Raw genomic sequence first — 27,124 nt, 5'->3', positions numbered from 1 at the left:
CTGCTGGGAGCTGCTGCTAACACAAGATATACGGCCTTCATAAATGGAGGTTCCATCCCTAACTGTCCTAGTTAAGAAATTCCTTGATTAAACAGATCTGGCTATTCATACTTAAGAACTGCCTTGCTGGAAGAGAACATGAGTTCCTATAATTTAGTCTCCTGAACAGCAGACAGTCCAGTATTCCTTCTGAGAAACCCACAGGTTTTGAACTCCGACCCTATCCCCTAGCACCTGCTATCCTCTGCCTGTGTGTTTTTCTTCATGGGCTGAATTTGTGAGTGGAGTGGAGAGACAATGTGGCCTTGAAGGAGTAGAGCAGCAGCTGCCCTCTCCCTCTTTACGCTTCCCAGTAAAAAGCTTGTGAGAAGTGCAGAAGCCGGTGCCATTTGCACCAACATCCACCTCCCCTTCTTTTTTCTTTTTTTTTAAATATTTTATTAAGTCCACCTCCCCTTCTCAGCATTTGTTTGCTCAGTGACAGAGCACATCCTTGGCATACCGGAGGGCCCTGCTTTGATCCTTTGCATCTCTAGTGAAAAGGATTGTCTGGCCAGTAATGAAAAAGACCTCTCTCTTCCTGAGATCCTTAGAGAGCCAGCCGCTGCCAGTAAGAGTAGACTAAATGGAGAAATAGTTAAGCCTGGTATAGTCAGCGCTGTCTTTAGCATATGTGCTGCCGGGGTGCAAAGATCCCCCCAGCGCCCCCAAATTTAGTTTAGCCCCCAAATTAATTTTTATTATGCTTATGTCAGACACCACGCTTAAGCCTGATCTCTTGCTTAGGAAAGAAGGAAGGAAAAAGAAACAAGCATTTTTATTTTCTCATTTCTTTACAATACACTTATACTTAAGTATACAACACCACCACACTTAAACTTACAAGTATTGTTTAGGCACCTCCTTAGGAGAAACATCAGTCATGTCAAAGGTGCCGCTCACCCCGCTGCCGCATAGCAGCTTAATGCAATATGTAACGTAATATTTTGATGTAAGAGTTACTTTTGTGTGCACGGTGCTGTTGTGAATGACAAGCGCCGCCGTTGTGAATGATAAGCACCACCGCTGGCATGGCGCATCTTTGGTAAATGAGCTCACAAAGTCGAAAGTCCTTTAGTGAAACAGTAGGTGTACATTTCGATAATATATGTATTTTGTTTTTGTAGCTTGATCAAAATTATGTATTATTTCATGACAGGTAGATAGTTAAGAGCTTAAGCGGCTTCAGCAGCGGGCACCAGGTGCCCCCCAAAATTTGGCACCCGGGTGCCCCACACTGCTTGCACCCCCGGGTAAAGACGGCCCTAGGTATAGTGCAGCTTGCTACATGAGTGAGCCTCTTCCCTTCCCAGCACAGCAGCCGCTGGGATCAGCCAGGGTGACTTGCATGCTGAACATCTGACTCAGATGTTCAGCATGAGAACCACCCTGGACACCAAGTAATGAGCCTTATCAGTGTCAGTTGGTCTGAAGGGGATGGGGTTGTGTCAGTGAATCATGTGCTGAACACAAACTAGGCAGAGGAACTTTGCACGCAGAGAAGGGAAAGGAGGGGGAGAAAGTTGCAGCTCAGCACAGCTCAGGCTGATTGAGGCTGAACATTGGGAAGAACTTTCTGAGCTGTTCAACAGGAGAATGGTTTCCCTCGGGAGGTGGTGGACTCTCCTTCATTGGAGGTTTTTAAATCAGAGGTTGGATGGCCATCTGTCACGGATGCTTTAGCTGAGATTCCTACATTGCAGGGGCTGGACCAGATGACTCCTGGCATCCCTTCCAACTCTACGATTCTATGATTCTAGCACCCAAATTGGGTTCAGAGCTTTGACAACTGAAAAGAGGATCAAGGCAAAATATTTTAATCTTGAGGCCACTTATTACATTACTTCATTTATTGTTTTAGTTATTTGATGCTGCTGTAACAAATAATATGCAGTGCAGAAAACAAACTTATTTGCTTCCCTGGGAAGGGGGGGTCTTTTGAGACAGAAACCCATTGATAGAACTGTCTTTGATTCTTTGTGAAAAACATTGAAAATTATATTTGCTTGTAACATAATGGGGGGGGTTGTTTTTGTTTTTACATCTGCCAATAATTGCCCCAAACCAGTATCTATCTACCTCTTTCCTGGATTTGTTGAGTCTCCATTTCAGGGGGGGGACCCCCTCGCCTTAGAGGGTACCAGGAGTAAGCTTAAAGGTAAAGGGGCCCCTGACCATTAGGTCCAGTCATGACCGACTCTGGGGTTGGGGTGCTCATCTCGCTTTACTGGCCGAGGGAGCTGGCGTACAGCTTCCGGGTCATGTGGCCAGCATGACTAAGCCGCTTCTGGCAAACCAGAGCAGCACACGGAAACGCTGTTTACCTTCCCACCGGAGCAGGACCTATTCATCTACTTGCACTTTGACGTGCTTTCGAACTGCTAGGTTGGCAGGAGCAGGGAGCGAGCAACGGGAGCTCACCCCGTCGAGGGGATTTGAACCGCCAACCTTCTGATCTGCAAGTCCTAGGCTCTGTGGTTTAACCCACAGCGCCATGCTTACTTAGACGTAAATCCCATTGCATTAATGAAGCAAGGCAGTTCCTGTTTAGGTAATCCAGCATCTGGTCTGTCCCTGCCCATTGCCACATTACCCTCAAGGAGTAATCCTAAAAACTCTTTTTTTTTTTAATAAAATAAAATTCAGAGTGCTCAGGTTGTCTGTGGGAAGATAGTGCTCACAAGGGTCACATTGTGGGACCCCAAAGCTACTCTGACACCTTGAGTAAGCTTTGCCTGGTTCAACTTAGATGCCTGGCTTGTGTGTGGATCTTCAAGATGTTCCTTTGAAGGAAAAAAAGTTAAAGTCACTCTCACCTATATCCTCTGCACATAGAGGATTTACTACTTGCTTGTTCCTCCTCTTACTTTGAACATGACTGAAGAAAGCTTTTAAAATTTTATTTTTAACCTCTCTTGCAAGCCTGAGTTCATTCTGAGCTTTGGCCCGCCTGACCTTCTCCCTGCAACTATTGGCTACTCAGATATACTCTTCCTTTGTGATTTCCCCATTCTCCAAACACATTTTTGCCGACCACTGTGAGGTGCAACCCATGTCTTGCCAGAAGTCCTTCCTCAAGGAAGCGGAGACTATGGTCTAAGAAGCCAAATCCTTCCTGACAACCAGTCAGTGGTTTACTTCCAGTATTTTCCTCTCTCTTCCAACAGAAAGGAGAGATTTAAAAACACATGTGTCTCAAGGCCCTTCAGCCTCCTGGCCAGAGTCTCATATGTCAAAGGCTGTGTTTGGCAGTATTGTTTGTGCCCACATGAATCAAAAAGAAGGGGTTGGTGTCAGTGGACTTGATAAGATTTGGCAACTTCTCTGTCACATTGTGAATCTTTGCAGCTGGAAGACAGCACACCTCCCAGGACATCCTGTTACTCCTGCACACTGCTGCCTCTAAAGATAACTAAAGAAAAAACAGTATTATATAAGGAGAGTGGGGATGCTTGAGACATGTCTATCCCACCTTTGAGCAATGGAGTCTTTGATGGACAGGCAATATTGGTAGACAGGCAGGGGTTGTGCAAACCTTCATGACAAATACATACTCTGCTGTGTCACATTTATTATACTTTATCTCAAACATTAAATCTAGTTCTGTCCCCAGTTTGTTGTTTTACATAGAAGAGCAGTCTTCAACTTTTGCTATTAGTTTTGGTAAAGGGTCCCGGATAATAGACTATTGCATTCCTGTATAATTTTTCACCACCTGTTTTTAAGGAGCATTTAATACAACATACGCATACACACTGATTTTCGATAATCCTGATATATTACCTTTTTCCAGTAGTGGAAAGGACAAAGACTTCAAAGCTGCTCCCCAAACCAATTATTCAGCAACCCAGCAGGTATCTTGAGATTCAGCAAACCTTGCTATCTTTGCAGCTATGAGGACTGGAAACCTCCTTTAAAAAATATAAATCTGAGATGCTCTGGAAGCTGAATTCTATACCTACTGCCACACCTTGCCCATTTTTGCACTCTTGCAGCCATGGCAGATGCACAGACCTAACTATAGTGTTCTTCTGCAAACGCACCATTTCAGACTGAATAAAGTGTGTTATGTTATTTGCTACAGACAGGATTTGTTAAATACCACAGCCCCAATTCTCCAAACTATCCTTGTTCTGTGAGATAGCCGAGATACAATCTGATCCATGATGAACTGGAGCGTTCTGCGGTGGCTGGTTGCTATTGGTAACATAAAGGGAGTAAAATAGAACATGTGAAATGCCTTTAAACTTTGTAGGCATTTTGCACAGGCAGTGCGGAGTATTGGATGGTGCACTTAAGCTCTTGAGAACCTATTTTATTTAAGAAATGCTCCACCATCTAAAGTAAAGATGAATTTAGGAAAGGTGCTTCTGGCAAAAATAACTGCTTTTTCTTACGATGAACAGGTAAGCAATATGATTGCTTGTCACAAGGGACTGTCTTGCATTGGAGATTAGAGACCAGAATTATAGATTATTATTATTCCATATTAAGACTTTTGAAACTTATAGCTGAAATTGTATTTTGTGAAAAAATAATTTAAAAAAACAAATGTTGATTATGGGAGCTATGTGAAAAAAACAACATAGCAGCAGTTTTACTCATCAAATTTTAGTGTGTAAATATTAACTTTATCAGAGATGTTTCAAGATGAAAAGCAAATTTGACAATCATCTATAAATGGTACAGATTGCTTATGTCTTCTTGTCTGTTTGCAATAAACCACACAAATGCATTTCTGTTTTGGAGGAAAAACCTTTAATTTTTTTAAATTTGAGTTGAATTTTTTTGACACCAGTCTCTTGTAATAATTTCTCTAACATGGCAAGAAAAAGACTATCATCTTTGTCTTCTTCTTGCTTTATTGTTTTTATGCAAGTAGACAATTTTAGAAGTGGAAAGAAAATAATTTTAAAAATCATTCTGAAGTAAAGGAATGTTATCAAATTGTGATGAATCAGCTTCCTGCACAACAGAAATTATGATTTATTACAGTTACTTTGTTACTTTTTGGTGTTTTAAAAATAACCTGCTTCAATTTCCTCTGTAAGAAATGTCTGATATATATCTGTCCTTTTCTTTAAAAAAATATCAAAGTAAAATGAATGAGTGATAACTGGGGCAGGAACCGGGAATGAAAATATGCAGAAAGTAAAATACATCTTTTTAAGGCATTCATTTCATAATAGTAATACTTATATTTTTATGTTTAGGTAGTGTTTTTAAAATAATATTTATTTTCATACTTACGTCCAGAGAGGTTGTGTGTCATTTGAATTTTTAAATTTAAATGAAAATATTGAATATGCATAATCTCTGTGTTTGCAAAAATATAATTTGCAAAATAGAAACATTGACCAGAAACCAGGAAGACACAAGAGAGGGTGCTTCACGGAAGGGAGCCCCTTAATCTGCCAGGAGAGCTTTCAGAGGGTGAGGGGCTGTTGCCAGATGGGGAGAGTTGAAAAGTCCCAGTACAGAACATCACATGAAACACTCTAGATCTCAGCAGCAGAACAGGCGTATCTGCTGTGTGATAACAGCAATCATTTATATACCATTCAGGTTGTTTCTCATATGCGTTGTTGTTGTAGGCATGACACTTTACAATCTGAAAAATAGACACAAAGAGAACAACAGGGGAAGGGATATCAGGGTAAATGGGAAGAATATGCAATTACTTCAGCTGCACCTACTGAGGTTTAGTTACACTGGGTTAGGGTCTGAGGGTTGTTCCACAGGCTTCATGAAAAACATGAGTTTTGAGGAGGGACTTGAAGTAAAGAAAGAAGCTGGTCTCTGAAACTTTCTGGGAAGCAATTTCAGGCAGAAGGGGCAGCAATGGAGAAAGCAGCTGTCGTTGCAGGGAGTAGGAAACCTTCTGATGGTTGGTGAGGGTGTTTAAAAAGTGAAAGACACAGGTAGGTGTGTGCCAGGATACAAGAGGAAGGAGATAGGGGCAGGTGAGAGACTAGGGGTTCTGGCTTGTTCAAGGGCCTGGAATGGCTGGAAGCCAGTACAGTCATACCTTGGGTTAAAGATGCTTCGGGTTAAATCTTTTCAGGTTGTGTCCCGTGGCGACCCGGAAGTACTGGAAAGGATTACTTCCAGGTTTCGTCGCATGCACAGACGCTCAAAATGACATCACACGCATGCGCAGAAGCGGTGAATCACGACGCGCAGACGCGGGTTGCGTTCTGCTCAGATTGCGAACGGGGCTCCGGAACGGATCCCGTTTGCAACCAGAGGTACCACTGTATAGGGATTAAAGGAGAAGTATGGGGGGGGGAGAAGGGATGCAGGTGGTGCTGTGGGTTAAACCACAGAGCCTAGGACTTGCCGATCAGAAGGTCGGCGGTTCAAATCCCCGCGACGGGGTGAGCTCCCACTGCTTGGTCCCTGCTCCTGCCAACCTAGCAGTTCGAAAGCACGTCAAAGTGCAAGTAGATAAATAGGTACCGCTCCGGCAGGAAGGTATTTCCGTGCACTTAGTCATGCTGGCCACATGACCCGGAAGCTGTACCCTCGGCCAATAAAGCAAGATGAGCGCCCCAACCCCAGAGTCGGTCATGACTGGACCTAATGGTCAGGGGTCCATTTACCTTTACCTTTAGGGGGGGGCTACCCTTGGGGCTGGCCTGGAAGCTGCATCTTTCCCCAACCCCAACCAACAGTGGTTAGATGGCTGGCGGGGTGGGGGACTGTCTATCACCAGCATATAACGCTTTGTTTGAAGGATTTGCAGTGGCTTCCAATGGGCTACCCGGCCATGTTCAAGATTTTGTAGTATTAAGGCTTTACACAAATGAGGACTAGGTTACGTACTTCAGAGAGTGCCTTATTGCTTGTATACCCAGTCAGTTGCTGCATTCTGCAGAAGAGTTTCTCCTTCAAGTACCATCCCCACACTAACTTGGGCAAGGCTATTAGTGTGGCTGCCTCTGTTCCGTAGAACACCATTCTTGTTGAGGTATTGCACAGGCACCCACTATTTTTACTTTCTAGAAACAACGGAAGACATTTTTATTTCAACAGGCTTCTCCAGTTTCATGAGAAGGTGCCTCTGCTCATTTTGTATTATTTTTAAACCTGTCTTGCTATTTTTTGTACCATTTTAAAAACTATTTTAGCGGTTTTTATATGTTCATAAATTGCCTTGACTCAAATGTCGAAGGCATAAATTAAGAAAATGCATACAAATAAAAAAGGTGAAAATACTGTTATTGGACATTCTAAGCTTGAGAGAACCATAAAGCATACAAGGGGAAATATTAGAGAAGCGCTTGGAGATGCAAGACTGGTTCAGAAGTAGAACAGGATTTCATCAGCATATAAACTACTGTTTTATTATTTGTTGATTTTATTTCTGTCCTGTCCTTCCTCCCAAAGGAGCCCAGAGTAGCAATCAACAAATTGGTAAAACAATATAGTAGAGGTAAAAACATGTCCAAAGAATGTAGAAACAATGAAAAACATTTAAAACAATAACCTATCCTCAGAGATATTAATTCCAAGGTTGTCAGTATCTTTGGTAGTATTGAAAGCCATAGGATGTGAAGCTGTTTTCCAGGGACACTAAATATAGAGAGAATAGTGAAGGTCCAAGTAAAATAGCTCAAGGAATGTATTAACTTGAGAGTAACCTTCCAGGAAACACAAGTCAACAGATGTGATTTTTTTTACCTTTTGTACAGTACATTCCACACACACACACACACACCCTCATTGCAGCCAGCAAGTGGTTGTAGTTCAAGGGTCAAAGTTAAACAACGAGAAAAAGAGTTCTGAAGGAGGGAGATCTGGAAGAGGGAGGAGAGAGGGGTGTCAGAGCAAATAGATTCAATTATAGCATTGAAGAAGATGGCAAAATCTTAAGGAGGGGAGAGGCGGAGGAGCAGGCATTGGCCAGGTATCTTCAGGGTGTCTTTTAAAATTATCCCCAATAAGAAGAGCTTACTATCACTAGGAGTGCAACATAGTTTGAACATCATTTATTTTTCTTCTTGTCTATAATACTGATTTTTGGCTACAATTCCATTTGCATTTATCTGGAAGTAAAGCTCTGCTGAACTCTTTGGGACTTGCTTCTAAGTTGACAAGTGTAGGATCGTACTGTTCATTAATCAAGGTAAAAGAGTAGAATGTGGTAGATTCATTAGATAAGAAAATGGAGATCTTAATTTGACACATGGTATACTTCAGGGAAGGGAAGGTGGCGCTGTGGGTTAAACCACAGAGCCTAGGACTTGCCGATCAGAAGGTCGGCATTTCAAATCCCTGCAACGGGGTGAGCTCCCGTTGCTCGGTCCCTGCTCCTGCTAACCTAGCAGTTCGAAAGCACGTCAAAGTGCAAGTAGATAAATAGGTACCGCTCCGGCGGGAAGGCAAACGGTGTTTCCGTGCGCTCCTCTGGTTCGCCAGAAGCAGTTTAGTCATGCTGGCCACATGACCCGGAAGCTTTACACCGGCTCCCTCGGCCAATAAAGTGAGATGAGCGCTGCAACCCCAGAGTCATCTGCGACTGGACCTAATGGTCAGGGGTCCCTTTACCTTTATACTTCAGGGAAGGAAGTAACTTTTATAATTAATATGGTAGGTTACACTGTGCTAGATACACTAGAGGGCTCACTATTTGTTTATAAAATAGGAGTTTGGAAACCATATGACTATGTTGTATACATGCTTCTAATTTTGGTAATAGCTATTTTCTCCATCAGCTTGTAATAAAAACTGATGACTCGTTGGGGAAGCAGATTTAATACTTGGAAGTGGTTTAGTACAAGGCCCATTTCAATCTGGCTTCAAGCCTGGGTTAACTCATTTGGTCACCCAGATCAAGAGGCACAGGGGATCTGGACCCTGTTAATTTCCCCCATTCTCTCAGCAGCTTTTAATACCATCAGCCATGTTACCTTCCTTGGTTAATATCTGAGGGTACATTGTTATGGGGAGGGACTTCACTTCAACCCCATAGCATTTGTGTGGTGAGATCCTGCAGGGCTCCATCCTGTCCTCCCTGCTTTGTGACATCTATATGGAGGTGTTGGGTGTGGTCATTAGGGTTTGGGGGCACAGTGTCATGAGCATGCTGTTGACACCCAGCTCTGTTTCTTCCATCTGGATCAGGTAGTGCTATGCAGGTTAAATATTAAATACTGGTTCCCCACCAACACACACTTTTCTGCAAAGATGACTGACAAAGCAATGGCTTCTCATGTTGCTGCACAGACCTATGCAAAGCAGGCCCCAAGTTTAGAATTAAATTTTGCTAGATATAATGATACTAGGAATATTGTCACCTGTAATGTGTATGGGTTGCTCGTGCGTAAGTTGCCGCCTCTCCAGGCTTTGTTGCCTTGCTAAACCTTTCAGTCTGGGCAGCCCTTCACTTCGTGGCTGCCTCAGTCGCTAGCAGAATCCGTCAGTGGGCGTTTCTTAAATCTTTTCCAACATAAAAGTTGTTTGACACCCAGTCTCCTCCTACTCTCTCTGCGTGGAAGTCTTCTGTGCAGGGTGGGCATGGGTAGCGGAGGACCTGTGCTCTCCCCGCAGGTGTCCGGTGAAGAGTCCTGGAGCCCTCTCGCCGATTCCCCCATCAGCCCCTCTATAACCCTGGTGTTGCGCTGATTTGCTTCCCCATCTGCGGAGCTGCCTCTCTCCCTGCTGGGCCCTTCTCCAGCATCATTTGAGAGCCTTCCCTCCGCCTCTAGCTCCGATGTCAGTTCCCTGACATCACCTAAACAAGTTTCTTCTGCTTAATAAAGAAATGGCTGTAATATTTGGACAGTAATACTGAATCAGTTCCTACCATTGAAATAATTTGCGAGGCCCCTAAGGCATTTATGAGGGGTACCCTTTTAAATTGCTTATCAGCAAAAAAAGAGACAATAGAAAAAGAGAATATCTTTTAGGGAATAATCATATGATACATCTTAAGGAGGCAAATAGATCTATACAGTTTTGTATATTAAGGGTCATTTCCCGGCTTGGGAATCATGATCAAAATTGCTTCCCTTCAGTAGTCTGGGATTTGAGTATCAAAGTGGCAGGTGGATTGTGTCCGCTTTAGATATCAATTTTAAATATCCTAATCTTTTTCTAAACTGTTTTATAAATCTTTCATATGCAGTCAAATGCCAGATTTGTGAATGGAAGCAACTATGACTGTGATCCTCAAGCAGGTAGACACTTGACATACATAAATAATCTGTGATTGTGTGAAGTAGGGATCTTGTTTAGGGTTGAAACACTCAACTGTTGCAAATGATTTATTTGATTACATTCCTGTAAATAAGCAAATACTGAGAATAAGAGGTAGGGAAGACTTAAGTAGCTGTCACACATCTCCCTAGATTTTTTTAAAAGAATTGTTATTGTGCCAGTCAATATTCCTGTGGAGTTACTGGAACTGAGAAAGTGTGTTGAAACGATTAATAAATTGGCAGGGATGGGGGAAGATCTAGGCTATCATAATGTTCTGCATTTTTTTTTTTAAAAAAGGTTTATTGTCTAAACCAGTGTTTCCCAACCTTTTTTGGGCAAAGGCACACTTGTTTCATGAAAAAAATCTCGAGGCACACCACCCGTGACGTCAGCGCGCAGCGTCACGCCGGGAGGGACATGAATTGCTAGCAAATTACATAATCACCTCCTTGAGGGCTGGCTCATCTTCTCCGAAGGCAGAACCCCATTAATTAACAGCACAGACTCACACCATAGCCAAGACGAGGGGGGAAAACCTCAGTCATGCACAGTCATGCACATGTGGGGGCTAAATGAGGACGAAGACCAGGCAGAGAGCAGGGTTCAAATCACCCCACCTGGCCAGGACAATCCCTGGGTGCTCCCTTGGGCCACTCGCCTGACCCACCTCGCAGGGCTGCTGTTGCGAGGATAACACGGGGAGAACCACGCGCGCCCCCGGGAGCTCCTTGGAGGAGAAAGCGGGCGATGAATGCAATGCACGAAATATATGAGAGGCGACCAGGTTTTGCAGGTGAGGGGCCCCCGCCAGCCTCCGCTTCCAACACCCGGCGCAACGACGCCGAAGTTTCCCCCCAGGCTTGGCTCGGGGAGCAGCGCTGCTCCCCCCGGCTCCCCTTCGCCCTCCTGGCTCTCTCTGCCGCCCACTGGGGACCCCCCTCACCTGCCAAGTCCGGAGCGCCGGTGGAAGTTGCATGCATGCATGCAGGGCGCCGCGTTGCCATTGCATTGCACTGCACTCCATGCAACGCCTGCACGCATGCATTGCCTTGCACGCCCGCCAAGGGGTCTCCCCGCGGTCCGATGCGTCCCCTCCAGCGCGGATGCAGCATTGCAAAAATAAAAAAACCCCGACGCAGCCCTACCTGGGGGGCAGCCTACGCCTACGCCGCTCCGCCTCCGTGGGGATCCCCGGGCTCCATCCTGCCACCCGATCTCCGCGGGGGCGCAGGCAGGCTGCACGGGGTCTGCGCGGAAGAGCCCCTGCCCGCCCAGCCGCCGCCGCTGCGCTCATTCCATGGCCGGGAGAAGAGCGCTTCAAACAAAACGCCCGGCCCGCCAGGCCACGCTGGGAAACGTAGTTTGCGCACCCCGCGCGGGCGCGGAGCCCAAGGGCGAGGGGACTACGGATCCCGGCAGCCCCCGCACCGGGGACGGAGGGGGAGAGGCCGGGTGCAGGGATGGGTGGGCGAGCGAGTGAGTGAGTGGCAGCCGCCAAGCCTTGGCTGAGAGCCAGGAAGGGCCTCCCCGGAGGAGGAGGAGGAGGAGGGAGGCGCAGAGCGGGAGGGAGGGAGGGAACCCCAGGGGTCATCTAGTGATGGCGCCCCAATCGAAAATTTGACTTTTTTAAAAAAAATCTTTCGAATTTTTTAATTTTTCCCGCGGCACACCAGGCAACATCTCGCGGCACACTAGTGTGCCGCGGAACAGTGGTTGGGAAACACTGGTCTAAACTAACAGTTCATTACTTGGCCCTAAACTGTGGCAGTTGCTGGTTGGTTTACAGTTCAACCATCTGCATGCTGGAAGCAACGAGAACAGGATGTGACAGGCATTTGTCTACAGTCAGTCTTTAGAAATAAAAAGCCTACACAAAGAAATAGGTAAAAAAAGAACCATAGTCAGTTTATTTACATACCTTTCATTTCCCACAAATACATATCCCATAGACAATCCAGTAGTCATAGAATCGTAGAATTGTAGAGTTGGAAGGGACCCCAAGGATCATGTAGTCCACCCGCTGAAGTTCAGGAATCTCAGCTACAGCATCCATGGCAGATGGCCATGCAACCATTCGCAAAAGTTCAGTACTTTAAAAACCATGATTGTTGGCATCCATCTGTCTCAAAAGGCAATGGAGTGCACTTCTGGGGGTGAAGGTCAATTAATAATAGCCCAAAGTAATTCCAAAGCTGATGATGTTAGTACAGTGGTACCTCAGGTTACATACGCTTCAGGTTACAGATTCCGCTAACCCAGAACTATTACCTCAGGTTAAGAACTTTGCTTCAGAATGAGAACAGAAATTGTGCAGCACAGTGGCAGCAGGAGGCCCCATTAGCTAAAGTGGTGCTTCAGGTTAAGAACAGTTTCAGGTTGAGAACGGACCTCCAGAACGAATTAAGTTCTTAACCCGAGGTACCACTGTACCTAGCTGCCCCCACCCCCCCAAAAAACCTAGATTGAAAAAGTCAAAATCCCTTTATTAAACCAATTGTGTTAAGTTGGGGGGAAACTAATGAGAAACTTACTACCAAAAAAATTTAAAATCCTTCATCACTTTAATCTTTTATAACGGAAAATCTAATTTCAGTTTTATGCTAAATATTCCAACCTGCAGTTCTGATAAGTTTTCCACATGGTGCTGCTGTGCATAGTACGAAAGGTTGTTTTTAATTGCTTTTAATGTAAATCTCTTTGGATCACTCTGTGAGTAAAGTGGAAGTTTTATTCCATCTAATAGTGAACTTGGAAGCAAAACAAGGACATCCAGAAACTAATGTAGTGATTGCTACATTTCTCAAGGGACTCACTTGATACACAGAATTACCGTATTTTTCGCTCTATAAGACGCACCAGACCACAAGATGCACCTAGTTTTTGGAGGAGGAAAACAAGAAAAAAAATATTCTGAATCTCAGAAGCCAGAACAGCAAGAGGGATCGCTGCGCAGTGAAAGCAGCAATCCCTCTTGCTGTTCTGGCTTCTGGGATAGCTGCGCAGCCTGCATTCACTCCATAAGACGCACACACATTTCCCTTACTTTTTAGGAGGGAAAAAGTGAGTCTTATAGAGCAAAAAGTATGGGTATATAGGTTTGTAAATTTTAAAAAGAAAGTTGCTTTAAAAACACACATTTATTTTCTTTAAAAAAATAGCTCTGTAAGTTTCCAGGTTCTACGGAATGTTGATGTCATGCAGGTAAGAGAAACCTGGACTAAACTCAATGTCAGGAGAGAGCACTCCTGCTTCACATTCACTGCCAAATAAGAAGAATGGCTTGCAGTGCTACCTTTAGCTAGGGTGAGGAGAGGCTGCTTAATCACAGCTGCACTAAAATCTGAAATTGTTCACTCCCCCTTTGTAAGGAGTGGGGGAAAGGTCTAAAGAAGGGGTAGCTAAACCCCAGTTTGGGGAACTGGTCTGCCCTTATCCCTTCACAATATGGAGAAAGGACCTCCCCCATCAGTGGCTGACACGTAGGTTTGGAATTCTTTTCCAGACATGCCAGCTTAAATTATTTGGAGTTTTGTTTCCTCATATGCATTTTGGTAATAGAAAGAGGGGAAGAATGGTTGGATAATTTAGTTTAGCTCCCTGCCTCAAGGCTTTGGGATGACAGAAGCTGTAAGTCTGATAAATAATAAATTCTGCTGGGAGGCAACATTTTCCACTGAGTTACAGAACAAAGGTATTTTAAGAAGCTGTGAATAGGCTTGGAAAGCAAGATGGTTGTATTTTGAATCATGGTATGAAAAAAAATTACCAGTGATTAATTGTGTTAGACTCCTGATGCTGGTTATTTATTTGGCAAAATAAAAAATATTCAGTGCAATCCACACAGAAGCCAGAAAGAAACAAATTTATATTTTGAGCCTAAATTGCATATGGACAAAATCTCTTTGGTTTCTAAACATTCTGGACCTTGTAAGATTTTATAAACCCTGTGTTCCACTTGGCGCGTAGGAGAAGCAGCAATTTAAGATGTTAAATTCATAAACTCTTCAGTTTGAGCAGGGCCTGAATGTCTGCATTAAAACCAAAACAGGAACAAAAGAAACCTTTGGGTTATCTTAACTGTATAGAGAAATCAAAGACTACTGATCACCCTTGGGAATAGATTCAAACCCTTACATACAAATAATGTTACTAATCCACAACCCAAAGTTGATCTTATTCCCTTTATAGCCAGCGGGAACACGTTTGTTGACATTGGTGGGGAGAATGAAATTGCCCTGAAGGGGCTGCAATGGGTGGCTCAAAATTATCAGTGAATTTGGAACAAAAGTCTGGTTCATATACTTTTGATAACTGAACAATGCTCATTATCTATAGCAGTTTTTGTGTAACTGCTGTTTCTCCCTCTCTCTTTGCAGTGTGCAGCCGTGTCTGATGGAGGTAAGGATTAATATGTGAAAATATTTGATGTTTCTTAATTTGGCACTGTGGCATTGGATGATAATTTTAGCAGCCTTATTTTATAAAAATTGTATACCACTTGATTGTAAAACAGGAGTCAGCAAACTTTTTCAGCAGGGGGCCGGTCCACTGTCCCTCAGACCTTGTGGGGGGCCAGACTATATTTTGGAAAAAAAAAAATATGAATGAATTCCTATGCCCCACAAATAACCCAGAGATGCATTTTAAATAAAAGGACACATTCTACTCATGTAAAGACACGCTGATTCCTGGACCATCCGCGGGCTGGATTTAGAAGGCAATTGGCCAGATCCGTCCCTCGGGCCTTAGGTTGTCTACCCATGTTGTAAAACAACAACAAAAACTACCTTCAAACCAGCTAACAAAAAGATAAAGATAAAGGAATAAAATCAACATAATGGCTAGTCGTATTTGTTTGGAAAAGAGACCTAATATTAATGTCTCAGTGGAGTTTATTGAGTATAATGCTGATCTGTGTTTGTTGTGGTTCACTAAGAATGTCTACATCCTCCAGCCCCGTCCAGGTTTGCCAGGAACTCCCTTCAGGAGGGCGTGATCCTGGAAAATCTAGTTGTACAATGGGCCAATCTCATATCAAGGCATCTGTCATTCCTGATTACTCATCCAGATGATGCCCTGTCTTCTTGTTAATCATACCTAAAATGCCCAAATAGGATTTGCATTAAAGGCACTATCAGTGCCTGGAGACTGACAGAGTAGTGCTCCTCCCGTATTACTACGGCTGCTAATACTAATAATTTATAAAGCACCATAAAGTTAATAAACAATACAGTCCCTGTCCATGTAGCCAGACTATCTAACCGACTCAGTGCAAAAGGAAAAGAGAACAGGAAGAGAGAGACAGGTATACTCAAGTTGCAAAATTTGTACATGCTGAAGCCTGTGAGGTGTACTCTGCCTTCCTTGGTATGCCTTTAGTGATTGTAAAGCTTATTTACAATTTTATCAATATCTAAGTATAGAGGAGCTGTTTCATTGGCCTTTCTTAATGTTTTACCTTCATAGCTCGTAGATAGGAAATATGCTAGAGATCCTTTTAGAGATAGATGTTGGCAATGATCAGTCACGTCTTCTTTTTCTGTAGTTACTATCAGGAGTCCCTGCATGCAGCTCTTTCCAGGCCGGTTTTTAGAGGCCCCCGCTGAGTCTTTTTCTTGGAGAGACTTTTATCTGTATCACTGAGAAGGGGGCAAAAATTGTTGTTTCTCTTTCAAACCTGTTCTGATTGCCAGTTAATCTTAGTTCACCACTCTTTGTAACTGGTTTTACTGAAAATAAAAAAATTCCTTCCAGTAGCACCTTAAAGACCAACTAAGTTAGTTCTTGGTATGAGCTTTCGTGTGCATGCACACTTCTTCAGATACACTGAAACAGAAGTTGCCAGACCCTTCTATATAGTGAGAAGGTGGGGAGGGGTATTACTCAGAAGGGTGGTGGGAATAGGAGATTGGCAGATAGCTGAGATGAGCCTGTTGACGACTCTTAACGACTGCAATAGGTCTTACAGGAAAAGGCAAGGGGTGAGAAGGTGAAAAATGGCTTAGTCATGTATAATGAGATAAGAATCCAATGTCTCTGTTCAGACCAGGTCTCTCCATGGTTTTGAGTTTGGTGATGAAGTGTGCATGCACACGAAAGCTCATACCAAGAACTAACTTAGTTGGTCTTTAAGGTGCTACTGGAAGGAATTTTATTATTTTGACTATGGCAGACCAACACGGCTACCTATCTGTAACTGGTTTTACTGAGGCTGTGATTTTGTATTTTGAGTTATTAGATAAAGACATCCTGCTAGCAAAACCATGGCTAAACTTAGAAAGGGAAGGGGGGGGAAGGGCATGGGCAGAGAAGGAAAGGAGTGTTAGTGTTACCTGTCCCAGTAAAGTGAAAGGGGCCATGTCCATGCCACTAGACCAGGGGCAGCGCATCCTGTTTCACCGCCTGAGGCAAAACGGAAGTCCCCGTCCCGCCCTGCCGCCCTGCCCTGGGAAGTCAAAATGGCAGTGTCCCTGCACCAGGATCCCTGACTGAACTGAGTTTAAAAGAACAAAAGGGCAAGGAATAGCAGGGAGACCTGGTTGGAGCAGCCGGAGTGTCCTGTGACGTAATCTTCCTCCTGGAAACCATGAAATGGACCTTTAAGAATGAGTAGGACAGTGGTCAAAGTGCAGGCAACAGAACACCCAGAACAAACCCAACCATTTCTCTCCCTGCTCCCCTTGTAATGGCTAGCAGGAAAAGTCTTTTGAGGAGCATGGAGGTGTACGTTGTGTTTCAGTTCTTTGCTGTCCAAATCAGCTGCCGTTACTTGCAATGCCAGTACAATGTGAATAATTCATGTTCCTTCAGCGACAGCAGTTGAAGGCCCTTCCTTTAAATTATTTATCCAGCTTTTCATAATGCTTTGTGCCAAGTATATTGAGGATATCTCTTGTGGCTATAAGGGGAAATAGACGTTCAAGTAAAAAATGGGTAATTTGTTGAAGAGTTGTTTGAAGAAGATGTTGTAATATAGTGGGCGGTGTTGCAGAAGAACAATGTTCCACACTGTTCAGAGAGCGTCTATCAAGCGTGCTCTAGGGGAATGGATCTGTGTTAGGAATGGATACAGAAGGATGGTTTTCAGTGAATGGTTTCAAGGATTTGGTTAAATGGCACTACAGTGGCTCTTACCAGCTATATCCAGGTAATACCTTCAGTGATGCTGATGATCATTTAGAGATATAGGCATTCTGAATGGGATTGTGCTGTTTCACTGTAAAAATGATTGCATGGGAAATATTTGTTTTGAAAGGGTAGTTCTTTGCTTAAATATTTTTGGCATGATTATTAAACTAAAACTAAAAAAAACCTCTTGCAATCAGTAATATTGTTAGCTTTTTATTTTAAAAGGTTCCATTTTTGGTAGTATTTTTATGAAAGGAAGAAACTGGTAAATAGGAAAATTATTTGAATTTGCCTTTCCATTCAGTTACAATTTCCCCACTTTGCATTTTTATTTGTAACAGTTGTGGAGATGTTATAACAAGGAGGACAACAAGAAAGAGAGGGTTTGTTTATCAGTGTGCATAAAATTGCTAATAACTTACCAGAAGGATCTTTAATTTCATCTGCTGGAGTGGGAATGCAAAGTAAAACTGTACGACTCCAACTGTTAAAGTCATTAATAGAGACCCTGTATTAATGCCTTTTGCTTGTCTAGAGGATGTGGAGATATGCTGTGGGTGTGGAAACTAGCCCACTGCATTAGAATACACCCACTGCTCCACCCACTTTCGCATCTGGGCTCACCCACGGCTGGCATGTTGCTCATAGAAGGCTGCCCCAAGCAGAATGCAGCCCTTGAGCTGAAAAGGGCTCCTCACCCCAGTAGAGGGCAAGGTCCCCTTGCACCACCCCATTCCCCCGTCCCCCTCTGAGCGCAATTATCGCTTTGTCCACATGATGTGACAGGTGGGTGGTTGACTTTTGTGTGTCTTCCATAACTTCATCCAGCCCTCCTTCTCTGTGTCTTGCAAGTTGTGTATACTGCCCTTCACCAGTAGGCCACAGTAAAATAGAAAACAATACAGTGGTGCCTCGCAAGACGAAAAGAATCCGTTCTGTGATTCTCTTCATCTAGCGGTTTTTTCGTCTTGCGAAGCAAGTCCATTGACGGATTAGCGCTATTAGCGGCTTTTAGCGGCTTATCTGCTGATCGGATCAGCTGATAAGCGGCTTAGAAAAAGGGGGGGAGGAATAAAAACCAGCAGGAACTCGCAAGACATTGTCGTCTTGCGAAGCACCTCCAAAACGGAAAACTCTTTCGTCTAGTGAGTTTTCCGTCTTGCGAGGCATTCGTCTTGCGGGGCACCACTCTACAATAAAACAATTCTATAACTTTGACACACACAAAAACAAAAGAGAAATGCAATAATCAATTATCTATCAGTCCAGCAGTGGATGTAGCTGCTGCACTAGCCCAAGGCAGGCATAGGTTTTCCTCGCCAGGAAGACCCCTTGGACCTCCGGACGCTGGTTCAGCGCTTTCATTGCTTCTCCTGGTACCAGTAGAACGGTGAGATAGGGCTGGGTTTCATCAGCTTAGTGATAGCCACATGGTAGACACAAAGATGTGTTTGAACCTATGGTGATCATATGCATCCTGGGCTCTAATCAAATTGGAAAAAGTCTGCATTACTTCACTGGAGGGGAGGGATAGTCTGTTTTGTACAGGTTACAAGTGAGAGAGGAGCTTGTGAGGTCCAAGTTCTGATTCTGCAGGATTCTGCTCTCCTGTTCAATAGTGATGTCAGAACAATAGTTTAATACAGAAATTGTAGCTGAAATTTATTTTCTGAAAAGTTTGCATTTTTGTAATTTGCTGATAAATTAATTGGTTATTTCTTCCCGCAACAGAGCTAAATAACACAGATTTGAAAGATTGTGTCAGTGATAATAGCCTCAGCAGCAATGCCAGCCTCCCCAGCGTCCAGAGCTGCCGGCGACATCGGGAAAGAAGAGTTGCAAGTTGGGCGGTTTCGTTTGAGCGGCTTCTACAGGACCCAGTGGGTGTAAGATATTTCTCTGTAAGTAAGAGACAAAATGCTAACTTTTTTGGTATTTATATTAACGTAGACAAAAAGTATCCAACACAAATTGTGCATAAAATCTAGCTTATTTCAAAAAGAGAATTAACTCCAATGTAAAATCTCCTGCATTAAATACACTCATTTTTGTTGCATTGGGCCCGTTTTATGTTTCCAAAAGTCTAAACGAAGCCTGTCAAAAAATTTTCCTACCAGGATAAAAATAGTGGTGTGCAAATACCAGTTAAATTATATTTGTACTAGAAATTTCAAGCTTCCTCCATGAACATGAAAAAGACTGCTTTTTCTAAAGACTTGCATATTAGCTTGTACTGTCACTTACATGCAACCATGTGGGGGTGTCATTTATTTATTTATTTTAATCCTCAGGAAAAGTGATTATTGCTTGAAAAGGGGTGCAGCATTCTTTAAAATGAGTATTGTGAGCAGTTTCTTGTAATCAGCGGGGCTAATTAAAGAGATTGCTGGGCAAATCTTAGATTGAATCCTAATTCCAGCAATGTGAAGTCTACAGAACCCGTGTGTGTATCACATGAAGGGGCTCCATGAATAGAACATGAGTCGGGCTACACTGCCGGCCATGCCCTCAACTTCACACGGCCGGACTCTCCCCAGCCGCCAACTTCCATGCATTGATCACAAGCCTCCTGAAGAGGAACACCTATGCATAAGCAGCAATGCTCAATGCGCACAAGTTGTAGGCAGGGCTAGCCTGGCTGCTCAGTGTTGGAGGCAAAGTCAACAGGTCAACAAGTCAACAGGTCAGCCCCACTTTTTGTTCAGTGAGTGAAGTGGGCTATCAGTTAATGAAAGTGTGAAGTACAGGAAATTATTGTTTCATTGAAAAACTATCATTGGACCATCTCCCAGACTCCCCTCTATGGAAAAATTACTTACAGGTAAAGAAATTGAGACCTAACAGTCTCTGGAATATTGTAATTACTTTTGAATCAGGCCATCTTTGAGTGACAGCTAATCACTTTTCTTTTTCTAGGAATTTTTACGGAAGGAATTTAGTGAAGAAAATATTTTATTCTGGCAGGCCTGTGAATATTTTAACCACATATCCGCTCATGACAAAAAAGAGGTAGGACCATGTGGCCGTGTGCTGCTTATGTTATATATGAACTACTAGTAACTTAGTGCTGTATAATTTTCTGGAGAAGGTCTTCATGGTTTTAGCTTGGTTGGGGTAAGCCCTAAGGCTTCTCAGTTCAGGGTTCCTTTTCCTGAACCGAGGTGAATGGCGTATCAGGAGAATACAACTGTAAATGTTTGAGATTCTATGCAACAATTCCCCCCTCCTTTGGGTGAGATCCATCCACCCTGCCCTTCTCTCATGCTTATGCCATTGGTAAGGCTTCAGCATACACTAGGCATATGTGGGAGCTGGGAAATGCCTGGCCCAGTGGCCACATAAGTACCACTGGCACTGGCTTTGCAATAGAAGAGTGAAAGGCAGGACAAGTTTAAGCAAAAGGATGTGGCATTTAATATTGCCACAGTGCCCCTCTTTCAGAACAAACTGACCAAGCAGGTAGTTACTTTCCCTGGGGGTTACTTTTATGCAGGTGTTAATTCCCTCGGGGATTGCACGACCCCCAGAACTGTGCCTGCCACCTGAGATGTTGTGAGATATCGGACAGCCCCACAAAATCATGCAACAACTTCCCAGAGCCTGGAAGGCCACATGGAAAGAGCTCTGGGCGGGTTGTGCAAGGGCTCTGGAGGCTCTCTCTCAAGATATCACAGGGGCCTCCTAGACCCTGGTGAGGAAAGCTGTCCTGCCCCATCAGTCATTCATTCACTCACTATTTTTCAGAACAGCACATTAAGCTGTAATCAAATATGTGAAATATGCATATTGCAGTCCAATTGAAGTCGAAATATGGAGTGGGCAGCAGAAGTCTGCCTGCCAACCCCATTGCTGACACTTATACACTGAGTGGGGCTTACTTGCAAACATTATGTGCAATGCTGAGATGTCAGGGAGGGGTGGGGAGGTACACAGGTGTTGGGACTGGGGGTAGGGCCAGCAGGTGCAGTTAGACTGCCCCCTCAACACATTGGCTGTAAGCATGGAGGGGGCTGTTGTGAAAAGGGGCACAACAAATGCTGCAAAGAGTTGCCTTCCCCTTCTGACACGGACCTGATATACAACACACACACAGGTCCCTCTGCTGGAAAGCTAGTTATCCGAAATTTCAGTTACCCAAACACAAGGAATTAATGCCCCAACCTCTCTAAACCAACGGCTGATTCAGAGATCCGAACAGCTGGAGTTGGCCAACCTGTTTACTTGTTTGTGGCTTGCTAGTCAGCAGCAGTCATTTTGGGCAGAAACCAGGGAAGGGATGGAGGGAGGGAGGAGTGGAAATTGAACAAATCAGTTTTTCCTTCATTTGGCTTTTGCTGATTGGCTGAAGCTGTTTCAGGCAGAATGCATGGGGAGAGAAAGCATGGATTAGAAATGTTTCCATAGAAAATAATGGAAATCATTGACTTGTTATGTGAATTCTTGCCTAATGAACAATTTTATGGGAACGAATGATTTCCTGGGAACATACCATGTTGAGAAAGTGGGGCCTGTGTGTACCTAAAAAGCCTATTTTCTTGGTCACTTTGTTTTGGAAAACAGGCCTCATGACAAACCTGTAGCGCATAACTTTTTTTCAACCAGAACTAATAGGTTTTCTTCAAATGAAAGAGAGTTCTTTTATTATATGTATATTTAATATTTTATTGATTTGTTTAAAGAAAAGTGCAGACATAACAAAAAGTTGGAAAAGAAAGAATAAAAAATGTAAACCATGTCACAGCCTGGATGGACGAAAGTACAAAGATCTATTTGATAACTAAACAAACTATTACTCCATCTTTCCACCTGGCACTTCTGAAACTGTATATGGAAGCAGAATGGGTTTTGAAAAGCAAAGAGCTTATCTTTCATCAACAGCAGCCCAGGGTTCTGTTGCCAAAACCTAGAAGACCTTCAATCTCAAGAATTTGGATTGCTTTTACTCTAGGGTTTGGCAACTTGCCCCCTTGAAATGATATCTCATAAGCTGGAAGTATCTAAAGGGCAGAGCTTGAATGACCTTTCCCTTTTTTTTCTTCTTTTTTACTATATGGCATAATTTTATTTCTTAAATAAACATTGAGGCACACAGTCACTCAATGTCATCAGTATATGCAAATGTTTGGTTGATCTAAAACATTATAGACCCTTTATTCTCAAGAACCATGGAACTCACAGGTGGAGAACACTTTTATTCTTACATATATTTATTATTTGTAAAGGGAATCAATGTATGAGTTAATACTTTACTATCTCTTTGGAGCTGTGTTGTATCTTTGAGAGGGTTCTGTTCTCTGAGAGTTTAGCTGCTCTTAATCTGGAGAGCATCTTAGGCTCTGGTTCTAAGGTCTTAACCATTTGGATGGGAGGTCTTGGTCTGAGGAAAAAATGGGACTCTCTGTTTGAAACTTTCTCTGGACTGGTAAATTATTTTCAGTTGGTGAAAGAGTAATAGTAGCAAATGCAAGGTAACTGCTGCAGACCAGACCACCATCTGTGCCAGGGTTTCTCATTGCCACTCTACAGTCACACAAGGCTGCCCTAACACCCAGGGGGAGAGCCCTGGCAGGATATTCTGGGAGCCCTGTTGGACTGTTAAAAATGTCTGATGAGGGCCAGACTCAATGTGATACTAAATTTGTGAATTCTTGGAAGTGTCTAGTTTTTATTTTAAATATGAGGTACTGGGCAATGGGGTAGCTCTGTGGTCTAAACCACAGAGCCTAGGACTTGCTGATCAGAAGGTCGGCGGTTTGAATCCCTGCGACGGGGTGAGCTCCCGTTGTTCAGTCACAGCTCCTGCCCACCTCACAGTTCAAAAGCACTTCAAGTGCAAATAGATAAATAGGTACCGCTCCGGCGGGAAGGTAAACGGCATTTCCGTGCACTGCTCTGGTTTCGCAAGATGCGGATTAGTTGTGCTGGCCTCATGACCTGGATGCTGTCTGCGGACGAACGCCGGGTCCCTCGGCCTATAGAGCTAAGATGAGTGTGCAACCCCAAAGTCATCTGCGACTGGACCTAATGGCCAGGGTACCTTTATCTTTACCTTTTTACTGGGCAATGAGGACTGGGGCTGGGGGCTGCATGTAGGGATTTTAATCTTTCCCCCACATCATAGTTATCAATGAAAATCCCCCCACCCAGGGAGAAATTGCTGTTTCAGGTGGGTGCTAGTGGGGAGGGATTAAGTATTTTCTCCTTGTGTGCTGCAGTCCTGATCCTGATGCCCCCAAGCTGCTCTTATTTAAAAGAAAAAATGTTAGACATGTTAAATGCATTCACACATTTAACACCACATCTTGTTTGACCCTGATTCCTTAATTACTTTGCAAGTTGTTTTGCTTCCAGGTCAATAACAGGACTTGTGCTTTGTAGCTTTCTTTCAGAGCTCGGGAGATCTTTAATAAGTTTTTATGTAGCAAAGCTACAACCCCGGTTAATATTGATAGCCAAGCACAGTTGGCAGATGATGTTCTCAATGCACCACATCCAGATATGTTCAAGGATCAACAGCTTCAGGTGATTTTTTAAATGTTAGAAAGTATGTTTTGGAGAGCTTATAAGAGAGACTTTGCTCGTGATGTGATGTAACACGAAAAATGTTGGGCATAGCTGTGGGTGGGTGAAAATGTGCTTTCCACCCCCTGCTACTGGGTAAAGATCGCTTCCCACAGCTTGCACGCCTCAGATTATGCACATGCTTGTCTTCCTAGCCTGCTTTCGTCTTTATCCCTCTGCACTCCTCTGCACCCCAATAGCTTTGCAAGTTATCCAGTTAAACATTTATTTGTTACCTTAAATAAAACCAGATTTTATTTAACTTGAAAAACTGTTCTGAAAGGGGAGGGTGTTTGTGATTGGTTGGCTTTTGTGATAGCCAGCAACACTGTTGTGAAATGGATGAGTGGCAGCTTTCACTCCCAATCTCAGCGATTAAGAGAAAGCTGTGCATCTGACTAAAACGGAGGGAATGCAGAACCAGAGCAGACTCACTGCGCATGCATTTAGATGTACATGGTATGGGTTTTTTCTCCAGTTCTAGGCTCGATGCTTCTCTTCCACTCACACTCAGTCCCATTCATAATTTCACAGAATCATAGAACAGTAGAGTTGGAAGGGACTCTGAGGGTCATCTAGACCAACCCCCTGCAATGCAGAAATCTCAGCTAAAGCACACATGACAGATGGCCACCCAGCCTCTGCTTAAAAACCTCCAAGGGAAAAGAATACACCAGAGGTGCAATATCACAAAGCAGAAATGAGCAAAATATCTAGAAGGTGCAGAGAGAAGTGAATTCATCAAATTATTTTCACAACATTTTTGAGATACTCTTCATCATATTAGATTTAATGTAATGCGATGTACAACATTAAACATAAACTGGTAAAACTTTCAAGTCTTTAGTTTTTCAGTTACCCAGAATAAGAAATCCCAGTTGTTCTGCAGTGTCTCCAACCAGCATTTCCCCAAGAGATACAGATATAGATACAGATATATTGGACAGGTTGTTTTTTTAATGCAGGGAAGGTAACAGAATCTGCTCATATGCACCAAGGATATGAACTTCAGTTTTCCTGGTGCCATGGATCAGATTCAGCCAAAATGAAGGACTTTTTAAAATTAAGCACTTTTAAGTAGTAAGCACAATCTCTCTTCTTGAAAACACTGGAGTGTAAAAGTCATTGACATGGTAACATTTATGACAATAGTCTTTTATTTGCAGTTGTGCAGGAACTTATTTTATTTACAACAGTTCACGGAAATTAGATGTAGCTTCCATTTTCTTCTTAAACTGCAAGCACTCTTAGGACAAATTACTATCATTATGCTAATGTTTAGCATTTAAAAAAAAACGATGCTTGCAAAAGCTTTATTCAGTGTTGTTGTTTTTGAGATGTTGATGTGTTTGCTTCTCAGATTTTCAACTTGATGAAGTTTGACAGTTATACACGTTTTCTGAAATCTCCACTTTACCAAGACTGTATTTTGGCAGAAGTAGAAGGTCGCCCTGTTCCTGATCCACAGTACGCTCCCAGCAGCCCCACTTCTAAACACAGCTTTGGTTCTGAGAGATCAACACCAAAAAAGGTTTCTGTCTCTTACATGACCAATCATTTACAATCAAGCGTTTTTTGTTTGTTGATTTTCTGGATGTATAGGAAAATGTAACCACTTTTGCTTATACAGTGGTGCCTCGCAAGACGAAAAGAATCCGTTCTGTGCTTCTCTTCGTCTAGCGGTTTTTTCGTCTTGCGAAGCAAGCCCATTGAAGGATTAGTGGATTAGCGCTTTTAGCGGCTTTTAGCGGCTTATCTGCTGATCGGATCAGCTGATAAGCGGCTTAGCGGCTTAGAAAAAGGGGGGGGGAACCAGCAGGAACTCGCAAGACCATAGGAAATTCGTTTTGCGAAGCACCTCCAAAACGGAAAACTCTTTCGTCTAGCAAGTTTTCCGTCTTGCGAGGCATTCGTCTTGCGGGGCACCACTGTAGTGCCCTATGTTGACATGAGGGTCTGGGTCAGATGTATTGAATGTGCTAAAGTGAGCCTCAAGCTTTTATTTTGCCACCTTCCTTCTATTTTTTCTAGCACCACAGCAAAAGATCAGAAGTTGCAGTTCCACATGATGTCTGTATTGGTGCAAGAATTTACAGAACTTACAGATTTGGGGCAACAGAGTTTGGGTTGCAAGGGCACCCATAACTGCTAGAGTTTGTGAATGTTAGAAAATAAGAAAGGGGTAGGATTTAGCTGATTTTTGGAGTATTGAAGGGAAGAAGTTAGGTCAGTGGAAAAATTATGGGCTAAGTTCCCTTTCCAGGCCAGGGTCTCACCTGGATAGAAGCCATTAAGCTGGCCCAGCAGGGGAAATCCTTGTGTCTGTGCCAATGGAGATTACTACAGGAAAATTCACCTTTTAAAACTAGGCTTGGAATAGCAGAGAGAATGGGGATGAGCAGACAGAAGAGGAGGAGTTGCTTGGAAGGAGTTTTTTGGGAAGGAGAAGCAGGAAGTGGAGTGTGCTCTCTTGTCACATGCGAAGGGAAAGAAGAGAGAGCCCACGGCTTGTTGGGGCAGTCACTTGTATGAAAGGTTAGTTGTGAATTGGGCTATAATAATTAGCTATATCGGAAAGTATAAGTGCTGCTCTGATTAAATTAGCACAACATTTCCAGCTGTTTTTCTTTTTTAAAAATTACATTATGATAGTTAAGTGGAAAATCCAAGTCTGGGCGATCTTTAAATGAAGAATCGGGAGAGGAAGACCTTGAAAGGAAAAAAAAAGGAACATTTTTTTCGTGGTCTAGAAGCAAGAGTTTGGGGAGATCTCAGAAGAAAAAGGAGAATGGTGATTATCCCAAAGGTAAGTTTTAATATTAAAATAATAATATTATTAATGATATTATCATTATGATTACTAACGGTATTATTCGTCTGAAGTCTGAACATCTCTACAACATAAGTCATAGCCATATTTGAAGCTTCTTGTTCAGAGTTCCATACTTTTGATGGTCACAGCAGCTTAATTTGCAAACATAGAATTATAGACACTGTTTATAGTCTCAAGCATGTTTAGTTGACTGCAGTGGACAGAGCATTATGTTTTTTTTTATCTTAAAGCATGATTAGGAAGCTGTTTCCATAATTCTACACGGGACATGTACTCAGCGTTTTATTTGAAAATTCTGCTCTGGTGATTTAAAGTTGTCTAATAAGATTGTTACTATATGTTTAAATTAATTGCACTATC

The 27,124-nt window shown here is 43.1% G+C and overlaps 1 protein-coding gene across 6 annotated transcripts in view; it reads left to right on the top strand.

The window, feature by feature from the left end:
* RGS12 (regulator of G protein signaling 12) overlaps positions 1-27,124 on the top strand; it is an 87,062-nt gene that overhangs the window by 25,980 nt on the left and 33,958 nt on the right. For 5 of the 6 annotated variants that reach the window (XM_082238502.1, XM_082238501.1, XM_082238505.1 and 2 more), the window contains 6 exons: positions 14,619-14,640; positions 19,102-19,271; positions 20,287-20,379; positions 23,749-23,892; positions 25,292-25,462; positions 26,584-26,737. In XM_082238502.1, the coding sequence (XP_082094628.1) occupies positions 14,619-14,640; positions 19,102-19,271; positions 20,287-20,379; positions 23,749-23,892; positions 25,292-25,462; positions 26,584-26,737 (754 nt within the window). Of the gene's footprint in view, positions 1-4,267; positions 4,446-14,618; positions 14,641-19,101; positions 19,272-20,286; positions 20,380-23,748; positions 23,893-25,291; positions 25,463-26,583; positions 26,738-27,124 lie in introns of those variants that run through there. The other variant, XM_082238506.1, reaches the window with a different exon arrangement.

This window comes from Podarcis vaucheri (genome assembly GCF_965113315.1).
Source record: "Podarcis vaucheri genome assembly, chromosome: 9".
Classification (NCBI taxonomy): domain Eukaryota; kingdom Metazoa; phylum Chordata; class Lepidosauria; order Squamata; family Lacertidae; genus Podarcis; species Podarcis vaucheri.
This window is presented reverse-complemented; position numbering and strand designations above follow the sequence as displayed.